This window comes from Gracilinanus agilis, chromosome 5 (assembly GCF_016433145.1).
Source record: "Gracilinanus agilis isolate LMUSP501 chromosome 5, AgileGrace, whole genome shotgun sequence".
Taxonomy (NCBI): Eukaryota; Metazoa; Chordata; class Mammalia; order Didelphimorphia; family Didelphidae; genus Gracilinanus; species Gracilinanus agilis.
Genome location: NC_058134.1, coordinates 212,367,126 through 212,379,065, shown reverse-complemented (window position 1 = coordinate 212,379,065; position 11,940 = coordinate 212,367,126). Strand labels below are relative to the sequence as shown.

At 34.8% G+C, this 11,940-nt stretch overlaps 1 protein-coding gene across 1 annotated transcript in view; it reads left to right on the top strand.

Moving 5' to 3' along the window:
- The window catches only part of IRAK4 (interleukin 1 receptor associated kinase 4), a 39,095-nt gene extending 28,061 nt beyond the window's left edge, over window positions 1–11,034 (top strand). The window contains exons 7-11 of the mRNA XM_044677505.1: window positions 964–1,073; window positions 1,806–1,989; window positions 6,845–6,907; window positions 9,632–9,790; window positions 9,943–11,034. Coding sequence (XP_044533440.1) covers window positions 964–1,073; window positions 1,806–1,989; window positions 6,845–6,907; window positions 9,632–9,790; window positions 9,943–9,978 — 552 coding nt within the window. The 3' untranslated portion in view covers window positions 9,979–11,034. The remainder of the gene's footprint in view (window positions 1–963; window positions 1,074–1,805; window positions 1,990–6,844; window positions 6,908–9,631; window positions 9,791–9,942) is intronic.
- The last annotated feature ends 906 nt before the right edge of the window (window positions 11,035–11,940 follow it).

Here is an 11,940-nt window from a genome sequence, read left to right as displayed (position 1 = left end):
TGGAAAAGGAGGGAATGTCCTTCAATTGGGGAATGGCTGAACAAACTGTGGTATATGCGGGTGATGGAATACTATTGTGCTAAAAGGAATAATAAACTGGAGAAGTTCCAGGCGAACTGGAGAGACCTCCGGGAACTGATGCAGAGCAAAAGGAGCAGAGCCAGAAGAACTCTATACACAGAGACTGATATACTGTGGTAAAATTGAATGTAATGGACCTCTGTACCAGCAGCAATGCAATGACCCAGGACAATTCCGAGGGATTTATGGTAAAGACGCTACCCACATTCAGAGGAAGGACTGCAGGAGAGGAAACATATAAGAAAAACAACTGCTTGAACGCATGGGTCGGGGTGGACATGATTGAGGGTGTGGACTCGAAACTACCACACCAATGCAACTACCAACAATTTGGAAATTGGTCTTGTTCAAGGACACATGACAAAACCAGTGGAAACGCGCATCGGCGAAGGTTGGGGGGGGGTGCGGGGGGGGTTGAAGGGGAAAGGTGGAGCATGAATCATGTAACCATGTTAAAAATGAATATTAATAAATGTTTAAAAAAAATAAGCAGTTTGACCTTATTGCATCCCTTATGATTGCTCTTTCATTTTTCTTATGTTTTTACTGATTCTCATAAGTCAGCTTTTCTATTCAGTTGTGATATTTTCCTCAAGAATACCTCAAAGTTTTTTAATTTGTTAAGTTTTCCATTTCTTTGCAGGATTATACTCAGCTTTCCTATATAGGTTATTCTTGGTTGTAAACTCAGCTCCTTTGCTCTTCAAGATATCATGTTCCATGCCCTTCAGTCTTTTAATGTAGAAGCTGCTAAATCTTGTGTTATCCTAATGGTAGTTTCATAATATTTAAATTGTTTTCTTCTTAATCTGGGAGTCATGAAATTTAATTAAATATTTCTTTCTCTCTCTCTCTTGCACTCTCTCTTTCTTCCATTTTAAGGATGGCACTAAACCACTTTCCTGGCATACAAGATGCAAAATTGCTCAAGGTACAGCTAATGGTATCTACTACTTACATGCAAACAATCATGTTCATAGAGATATTAAAAGGTAAATTCTTCCATTAAGAATTTTTTTTAAACCCTTACCTTCCATCTTGGAGTCAATACTGTGTATTGGCTCCAAGGCAGAAGAGTAACAAGGGTAGGCATTCGGGGTTAAGTGACTTGCCCAGGGTCACACAGCTGGGAAGTGTCTGAGGCTGGATTTGAACCTAGGACCTCCTGTCTCTAGGCCTGGCTCTCAATTCACTGAGCTACCCAGCTGCCCCCATATTAAGAATTTTTAATAAGTATTTAAACTTTCCCATTATCCATTATCCTTAAAACACTGCATGTTCTAAGGGAAAAATGATGAGAGAATGGACTAAAGAGAATGTTGAAAATAATTTTTTTAGGATCCTTGTTTGTTAGGGATATCGATTGTAAAGAAGTTGAGAGATATTAGGAAAGATATTGAGAATCTTAATTTTAAAACAGTGGGCCTATATAAATTTTACATGGAACAATTAGCATGAAACACTTGATTTTTACTTCAAGAAGTAAAAAAAGAAAAGATTGCAATTGTTTTTGTTTCTACTATGTTCTAAATTCTAGGTTTCTTTAAATACTTTGGATAAGATCAGGAAGTTGAACTGTATGATCTTCAAATTTCCTTTTTGTTCTAATATATAAAATTTTTCTTATGCTTTGTGAAGTTCAAAGTATTATTTAACAGTTATATAATGAGTGATTTTTACTCAATTGGGAAGATTTTTTTTCTTTAACATTTCATTTTTTCCAGTGCAAATATTTTACTTGATGAGGGCTTCTTACCCAAGATTTCTGACTTTGGACTCGCACGAACTTCCGCAAAATTTAACCAAACAGTCATGACTAGCAGAATTGTGGGAACAACAGCCTATATGGCACCTGAAGCTTTGAGAGGAGAGATAACACCTAAATCTGACATTTATAGTTTTGGCGTGGTAAGTTCTAAATGGAATTGGTAATGATGCTATTCTTCCTGAATTAAAAAAATATTGTTTTATTCAGATGTGCGGGGTTGATAAAAGAGAATTGCTTGAACTCTCCTTAAAGTGATATGAGACTGTGATTTATCAACTATACAGAAGTCTCCTGTCTTTTTGTCTTGAATACATTTTTAGAGAAAAGAATCAGTAGGCACTGGATATGGTAAGCACTGAAAACCATCACAAAAATGAAGATTATATCATAATAGATAGAAAGTAACACTACTGATGCAAAAGTCATTCTTGGTTTACCTGTCTATGTGCAGTCTAATATTAATTTTTAGAAGGAATATTAGTAAGGATAAAGCCAAAAAAAAGATGAACAGTAATAAAAATCTATACTGTAGGGGGCAGCTGGGTAGCTCAGTGGATTGAGAGCCAGGCCTAGAGACGGGAGGTCCTAGGTTCAAATCCGGCCTCAGACACTTCTCAGCTGTGTGACCCTGGGCAAGTCACTTGACCCCCATTGCCTATCCTTACCAATCTTCCACCTATAAGTCAATACACAGAAGTTAAGGGTTTAAAATTTAAAAAAAATAATCTATACTGTGCAATGCAATAACTCAATCTTGACCTATTTAAGCAATTTCAATTCTTTATGAGTATACAGGGAAAAATGTCAAATAAATAGCAGAAATCATATGGACTCTAATTATAATAATTTTATACAGATATTTAACTTCTGTAAATCAATTGCCATAAAAAGGAAATCAAACAATCCTAAAAGGCAAATGCTTTTGCAAATGAATGTTGAAGTCAATGGCAACAATACATTTAGAATATAAATTTGTTTGTAAAAGAAAGATGTTGGAAAATTTATAGAATCTTTCACAAAGATAAAAGATAATCATAAAACAGAGAATCTGTGGAAGGCAAGACAAGTTTAAAGAAAGCATAGTGAAAGATGTAGATATGACATGTCACCCATTCAGGGATAAAAAAAGGAAGGAGGACCATAAACAAGAGAAAACGGAAAAGTTCTGTTAAGATTTTTATAACAAATTATTTTCATCACCAAAGACGGTAGAGTTATTTTATTCTGGATTCTTAACATCACATATCCTTATCTCAAAGGTACTCCTCTATGGAGGTAGAGCAGACTAAAGAAAACAGATCAAGAAAAACAACTGAATTTGGCTACATGTCTATAGAAAAGATCTGTGCAAGAAGCAATACAATTATGAAAACAGTAAGGGATATTGATTCACAAGATATATGAAAGAGAGGAATTTAACAAAGATGGGAAAATCTAGGATACTAGATCTTATGTAAGATAGCTATAATCATCAAAACTATTTGGTTATGGGTAGCTACATGGCCCAGTGGATGGAGAGCCAGACCTAAAGACAGGAGATCCTGGGTTCAAATCTGTGTGACTCTGGGCAAGTCTTAAGATATCAAAAGAATGAGGTTTTGATGCATAAAAGACTGTTTTGATGTGGCCTCATAAGGAAAAAAGTCAAGAGAGACTAGGTGATTCACTAGTCTGAGAAATAGCCACCTAGAAACTATCATCTAAGCAATGCATATTGAAAGAGTGACTGGTCTTATTATAATAAAAAAATTATATTCAAAATTTCATAAAACAAAATAAGTAGAAAAGAAACTTTAATAGTTAACTTTCCAATGAATTTTTTAAGCTTGTAGTGTTTATAATTCTAAAATTATTAAAGCTTTAAACTATACTAAAGTTTTGGGGACATGATAGAGTAAGAATGGGTAATTTTCATAGGAGATAAATGATCAAGGATTATAAACAGTTAAGCTATCAATAAACATGTGAAAAATAGTTCAAAATAAATTAAAAAGACAAATTTGAGGTTCTTCTTCATACCCATCATCCTGACAAAGATAACAAAAGAGAAATGACAATTATTAAAGGGTCTTAGGTAGGACCAACATACTAATTAATGATGCTGCTGTGAATTGGTTCAACCATTCTGGAAAATATTTTGCAACAATATCCAAGAAGTGATTAAAATTGACTCAACATTACTTGACATAAACCAATCAAAAGACTTATACAAGGGAAGAACTCAAAACATACACATATATTTATTGTTGTTCAGTTGTTTCAGTCACGTCCAACTCTTTGTGATCCTTTTGGGGTTTTCTTGGCAAAGATCTTAGAGTGGTTTATCATTCCTCTGGTTCATTTTATGGATGAGGAAACTAAGGCAAACAGGGTATAGTGTCTTGCCCAGGGTCACACAACTAGTAAGTGTATGAGACTAGATCTGACCTAGAGAAGATGGGTTTTCCTGACTACCGTCTCAGCAGTCTATCCATTGTGCCACCTCACTGCCCTACAGATATGCATAGTAGCAGACTTTGTTTTAGCAAAATACTAGAGCCTGTGTTCATGTCTATTTGTTGGAGAATGGTTAAGCAAGTTGCAGGATATGAAAGGCTATGGATTATTTTGAGCCGTAAGAAGATATGAAAGATTCAGAGATAATGGAAGACATGTATAAACAGATGCATAGAAAAATGAGCAGAATTAGGAGAATCATTTATCCAATAACCATACATATATAAAGAAAAACAACTTTGAAGATTACAGAACTCTGAGCAGTAGCAATTACCAATCATGACTTTAAAACATCTATCATGAAGCGTGCCTCTTCTTAGCAAATGTATAGTGGCACAGAGGGGCACAATGAGGTATTTTCAGATATGAAGAAGATACCTCAATATTGATGCTTGCTTGATTAAATTTATTTGTTACAGTGGAGGACTTCTGTTGGTTCAACAAGGGTGTATTTAGTGGGTAGTGACAGAAAACAATGAAAGAAAAATATACAGAAAAAATGAGAAGTTTAGAAGATGATATCAACAGTAATTTTGTTCCCATCTTGTTAAATTTAACATGTATTTTAAAAAACAAACCCAAGATTGTTTTTTTTCAAATTTATGAAATGTTTGTTTTGTTGATGATTAAATTCATCATAAAAATAGACAAAAAAGCCTCAAACCTTAGAAATGGGGTGGGGAGGAAGGACCAAGAGAATATGAACAATTACTCACCTATATGGCTGTATTCCCTTTTGTGTAAAAAAATGTATATAAATTGTCTCTACATGCATCAAAGGCATCAATTCAAGCATCAATAAGATGTGGTCAGTTGCTTATGAAAGTTTTCCTGTTTCTTATATAATATATAATAAGCACAAACTGGGAAATGTAGTGAATACAAGATATTATTTGTTTTATATAAAAAAGTGTTTGATTTGGAAGAGCAAAATGCCACCTTAAAGGGTTACTTCTAACAAGATGTCTTCTACCCATATATCGAGGTTTGAGATTCTTTGAAAGACATAACAGACAATTTGGCTCAATGACCACAAACATTAAACAAGAAAGAACTTCCTCTGAGAGGAAGAATTCCCTCTCTACCTTAAAGGAGAATTCCCTACAGGTAGTAAAGTTTATCTGCTATTTTCAAAAAGCCTCAAAACCTATCAGAGTCTCTGAAAAGTCATTTGTAATCAAGAGTTTTGTCTGATCCTCCAAATTTAAAAAAAAAAAATATATATATATATATGTAGTATGTCTTGTTACCTAGATCATGACATACAATTAAATGGAAAAATGATAGAAAATTTCATTAATATCTATACCTGGGATAAATATTACAAATTGGCTTTGGGAATGTAAAGCTCCTTTTAATGATCCCAAACTTCTGCCAGAATCAAATGCATCCGTTGAATAGCAGTATTCTGCTGTCATTTCATTATGATACATGGAACAGTCTCCAAAGAAGTGGAAAGGAGTTTAACACAGAAGACGATGGACAGTTTCTTGGTATGTGACCAGCTGCAATACATCACAAGTGAGGAACTTCATAAGAAGAACAGAAGTAAAGGATGTCATAGGAAAAGAGCATGAGCTGGTCACAGAGAAAAGGCTAGCAGGTAGACAATCCAAGTGATTCTTACAGTGCCGGTACAAAGGGATGAAGGTCCACAGCCCATCGGATCCCCTCCTGTTGCACGCTTGGGGGAGGACGTAGACAAGACAGGGGCCTCCTAGAAGAGGGCAGGCTTGAATTGTTTATAATCTGCATCATTGGAGTGACTATGGAAATCAATGAAATCACAGATATAGTTGAATATTTGAGATATATGGTAAGCCTGAATATTTAGAAAGATTTCAGCCCATGTATAAAATTTTAATTTTTTTCTAATACAATTATTGTTGTATGTGACCAAATAATTATGTTTTTTTCCCTAGCACTATCGTTAAATCCAAATATAAAGCATAAAATATGCCAAAACAAAAATAATGTAATTTAGGAAACATTTTATCTAGTTAAATAAAAATTTAAATATAGTTAATTTTTAGAAAGGGAATTCACTTTGACTTAATGTGATTTGCTGATTTATTTTGGTTAACTTTTAGGAAGAGAGAAAAAGACATTTGTTTTCTTATCATTTTCAACATTATACTTTTGTGTTGACAGCTTAGCAAAATAAAATACAGAATTGTAGGATCCCTCAGATCTTGGAAAGTATAATAAGAGCTATAATTATTTCTGGGAACACAACTTAGAGAAGCAAGACTCTCCTACCAACCTAAACAGCAAGCTGATATCTTCCCAGGCTACACATTTAGAGAAAGTACAGAGAATGTTGAACTGATTGCTCATTGTTTGGGAAGGTGGATGTTTCTAGGGTTGGATGGGATTCATTTGGCTATGTAAAAATGGAGATAACAGAGGTAACAATCTCTTGATAGCATTATTGTTATAGTATAGTAGAAAGAATGTTATTTATGGAAAAAGTAAACCACTTTTCATTCCTCTTCACAGGTCTTGCTAGAAATAATAACCGGACTTCCAGCAGTAGATGAACAGCGTGAACCTCAGTTATTGGTAGTTTTTAAGTTTTTAAAAAGATATTTCTTTTGTATTTTAGTTGATGGGCTAGATTTTACATAAATGTGTTTAATATTTTGCATTGGGATTTGCTTTATTTTTTGTAATCATTGTGGTATAGTGAACAAAACATTGGATTAAGAGTCAAAAGATCTAAATTCTAGTCTTGGCTCTACCAAATAGGACTACTCTTCTTTTTTATATCATAGTAGAAACTACTGATTTTACTTTCACAGAATCAGTATTTCTCTGAATAATTTATATTCATCACTTCTGATGAGTCATTTGTTATTATATCAATAGTTTGATGTTATTAATTTAAGTTCATGTGCTGTAATTGATAGGCACCCACTGTTTCCAGTTCTTTGCTTCTACAAAAAGTATTGATATATTTTTGTACAAATGCATTCTTTTCTTCCAAGATTTTATCTTTTGGAGAGGGAAGCCATATCTCATAGCAACTCCCTTCTTCCCACTTTTTTTCTTTGTTGACCTTGAGATTCTTGCCTTTTTGTTCCTTCAGTGGATTTTGTAATGATTTTTGTCTAGTGTAAGGAAGGAGGCCCAGGCCAGGAGAGAGGGGCTGGCACAGGATTCAAGGACACGTAGTGCCAAGCACAGACAGCACCAAGCACAGAGTGATGGGAGGCAGGCGAGTGGGTGGAGACAGGCAAAGGTCTCCTCTTTTGGCACTGAGAAGTTTCAAGCCAAGCCCTGACGCCAGGGGAGTTTCTCCAAGTGATTCTCTGCTTTCACTTGAAAAGCTTTTTTAAAAGTTAAAAGTTGGAGGGTGGTGTTCGGTGAGAGTTAGGAGGCTGGGACCCTGAATCCTTACCGTAAAGTCAATTTTGAGTAATGTGAATTTACATAAGACTAGAACTCTGTATTATTTACCATTTAGAGGAGTCCATTTATTCCTATGCTTTCTAATGTTTTTAGGGAATATTGTATTGTGCAGAAAGAAACCCTTTCTGTATATAACTATATATTGATATTATGATTTTTATTGTTTTTATTCATATTATCTCTTATGTTTATAGTTTGCATTTCTGGTATAAATACAATCTGTCATAATGTGTAACCTTTTAAATATGTTGCTATATAATCTCCTTCCTAATATTTTATTCAGTATTTTTACATCAGTATTCACTAGAGATATGGTTCTGTGATTTTCTCTCAGCTATTTCACTCCTGGGTCCCTATAATTGAATTGGAAGTAATTCTGTAGGACCTCTTCCTAGTCTTTCCAAAAGCATTTTAAATATTGGAATTCATCATTTTTAAAATTTTTGAAAGAATTTGCTCATAAATTTATCTGGTGCCAAAATTTTTTCCCTTCTTGGGTGCTCATTTATGGCTAGTCATTTTCTTTTTCTGAGATTGGGTTATATAAGTGCTATATTTATTGTTCTGTTAATCTGAGCATTTTGTGTTTTTGTGACGATTCATCTATTTTGTTTAGATTATCAGTTTTGCTGGCTTCTGATAAGTGAAAGAGTTCCTTTTACAGGCATCTATAAATGGTGCTTCTGCTTTTTCTCCTCTTATGCTCTCTCTGCCATCTGGCTTCTGACCTCATCATTCAAGAGTTACCAGTGATAACTGCCAAATCTCAGTGGCCTTTACTCAGCCCTCCTCCTTCCTGACTTTCTGCAGCCCTTGACAAGTGCCCATCACTTCTCTTTGATCACTCTTTTCCCCGAGGTTTCTGGGGCACTACTTGCTCTCTGCTATGTCTTCTGCCTGTCTGACCACTTTTCAGTTTCCTTTGCTAGAGCTTCCTCCGGGTCATCCCTGCTCACTGTGGGCCTCTTCTCCCTCCATACTCTATTTCATGTGGTCTCCTCGGCTCCCGTAGATCCAATGGGCATTTATGCTGGGGACTGTCTAGTATCTCAATTTGCACATTAGGCATCTTGAGTTGGATTTCTCATAAACATATTGAATTTAACATGTCTGAAACGGAGCTCATCTTTTCCCCTAGTGTCTTCCATTTTTCTGACTTTTGCCCCGTGAAGAGCATCACCATCTTTCCAGGCATTCCATTGCCCTCTCTTGCCTGGACAAGCAGAATTAAGATTCTCCATCCCGAGTCTCTCCTGTTCTATCCTGCCCTCATCTTTCATATTGATCTTCTTAAAGCACCAGCCTGACCATGCTCCTCCCTAGTCAGCAAATTCCAGAAGCTCTTGCTTCTAGGATCAAATATGAAATGTTTGGCCTTTAAAAACCCTTCCTAACCTGGACCCTCAGAACAAGAGTTCTTGTCTTCTTAAATCTTATTTCTCTTCACATCCTTGACCATTCAGTGCCTCTGGCATCCTTGCCACACTTCTCATAAGACTCTCTTGTCTGCCTATTCTGGGTGTTTTCACAGGCTGTCCCAATGCCTTGAATTCTCTCCCTCCTTATGTCTGCTTCTTGGCATTGCTGGCTTCTGCCAAGTACCAGCTAAAACCCACCTTCTACAAGAAGCCTTTGCCCGTTCTCCTCAATACTAGTGCCCTTTCTGTTAATTTTCTCCAATTTTGCTTGTATTTCATTTGTATGTACACAGTTGTTTGTATGTTGTGTGCTTCAAGGTCCTTGAGAGCCAAAACTGTCTTTTTGCTTTTTATTGTTATTCCCCGGCACAGAAATCCTGAATTAATGATTGTACTTAATAGCTCTTTCCCTCTTTATTAAAAGTTTCTTAATTAAATGTTATTACTAATTTTAAAGCTAGATATCAAAGAAGAAATTGAAGATGAAGAAAAGCATATTGAAGATTATATTGATGCAAAAATGAATGATGTGGATTCCACTTCTGTTGAAAATATGTATTCTATTGCTAGTCTTTGTCTTCATGAAAAGAAAAATAAGAGACCAGACATTGAGATGGTATTTTGATTTTTTTTGGTTTATGTGTGTGTGTGTGTGTGTGTGTGTGTGTGTGTGTGTGTGTGTGTGTGTGTGTGTATTAAGTATCTGTTGCATATATACACATGTATAGTGAATTTAACTCCTCCATTTAATTCATTTTATTTTTTCAGGTAAAACATCACCTCCAAAAGATGACGTCTTCCTGATTTCCTCAAATTTTATTAAGAAAACTTTGAAAAATTGAAGATTGAACCCTGGGTTAGTCACTCCAAAAAATAATTTTTTTAATGTACAAAGTTTTGGAACCCTAGCCTGTACATCAGGACTTATATTTTTTTATTTTAATTTATGTTATTGCCCTTGCTTTATAATCTGACTCAGGAACCTAGCTCTCTTTAGAAACAATCTTATTAGTCTTATTTCTATAGTTAGATTTATAGGATAATGTTTAAGCTTTATCATAGTTCACCAGTAGATCAAAAAGACCCTTAACTTTACATTATTTTTTCTTCTGCTATATTAGATAAAATTAGATTAGACCTTTTTTTGCTATTTTCAATATGATTCAATAATTACCTTTAATCATTTTTATCTGTATTTAGCACAGAATGGTTAATTTTTAAAGCTGCTGTGATTAAAATCAAGGCAAACTGAGGCACAACATTCCAAGTACATTCAATTTATCGGTAAGGCTAGCATTTACCAATAAAAGGAGTCTCCTGACTCACTCAAAAGACCACAAGGTAGGGATTGCTAGCCTTCATATAGTTTTGGGAAATCCAAGAGGTCAAAGAGTAGCAAGTTTAAAAGTATGACCAGTCATGAAGTCTGAATTATCATAGATGATGGAAGACTGATTGGATGGAAATCAGGAATGCAGAACTAACACCATCCCCTCCTTCCATCTTGTTGCTATGAAAAGTTTACTGGTGATATCCACCTGTATGGAAGAGTCCAGACTTTTTTGAAGGACAGTAAGCATTATATGGTACCAGACTTCCTAGTGCCCACCTGCTTCTTGCAACCCTTGTTACTGGGATAACAGGTTTCTCTGTAATTGTATATGGGCAGTAAAATGTGAGGATAGTTAAGCAGTGCAATGGAGAGAGCCTCTGGCTTGAAATCAGGAAAACCTGAGCTGAAATATGGCCCCAGGCATTTATTAGTGGTCTGACCGTGGCAAGTCCTTAACCCCATTGGCCTCAGTTTCCTCATCTATAAAATGATCTGGAGAAGGAAATGGGAAACCACTCCAGAATCTTTGACAGGAAAACATCAAATAGGGTCATGACTGAAAACAACTGAACAACAAAAATAAGATGTGTGGAGCCTATATGTATATATATATATTTTTTTTCTAAAGGTGATTTATGGGACAACTTAGCTCAGTGAGGAAAGCTGAACTTAACTCAGAAACAAAGAGTCTGGGGTAGACAATTTTACACTTTATTGGGAGTGATACAAAATAGAATCAACTACAAAATGGAATCAGAATTAAATATGTATTCTATTGCTAGTCTTTGCCTTCATGAAAAAAAAAGAGACTAAACATTGAGATGGTATTTTGATTTCTTTGTTTTATATGCGTATGTGTGTATTATGTATCTGTTGCATATATACACATGTATAGTGAATTTAACTCCTTTTTAAATTTAAACACCTGACAATGTTTAATTTAACACCTGACAGTGATTTTCTCGCTGTCAGTTGATTCAGCCATTCTGGAAAGCAGTTTGGAATTATGCTAAGAAAGTGATTTGACTGGAAAATGACTAAAAATCATAATGCTGAGTGAAAAAAAAAACAACCAAGAAAACAATACACACGATGGCCATAACAATAAAAACACATGAGTCCACAAAAACAAAAACTGTGTAATTATAATGAACCAAAGAAGATATAAGAAAATAAACTTTCTATTTTGGCAGAAAATTTGGTTACTCTTGGTATATCATGTTCCACTTGGTTGATATGTCAGTTTGTTTGCTGAAATGCTTTTTTATATTTTTAATTACAAGAGAGTTCTTAGTAAGAAGGGAAGAAGAGGGTAATAGTTGGAAATGAAAATGTTTTAAAAATAAACTATATTAATAAAAATGATTTTTAAAAATTAGTTGTCAACTAAAATTATTTAAAGGGTAATTCAGTTTCTATGGAACAGAAGTGGT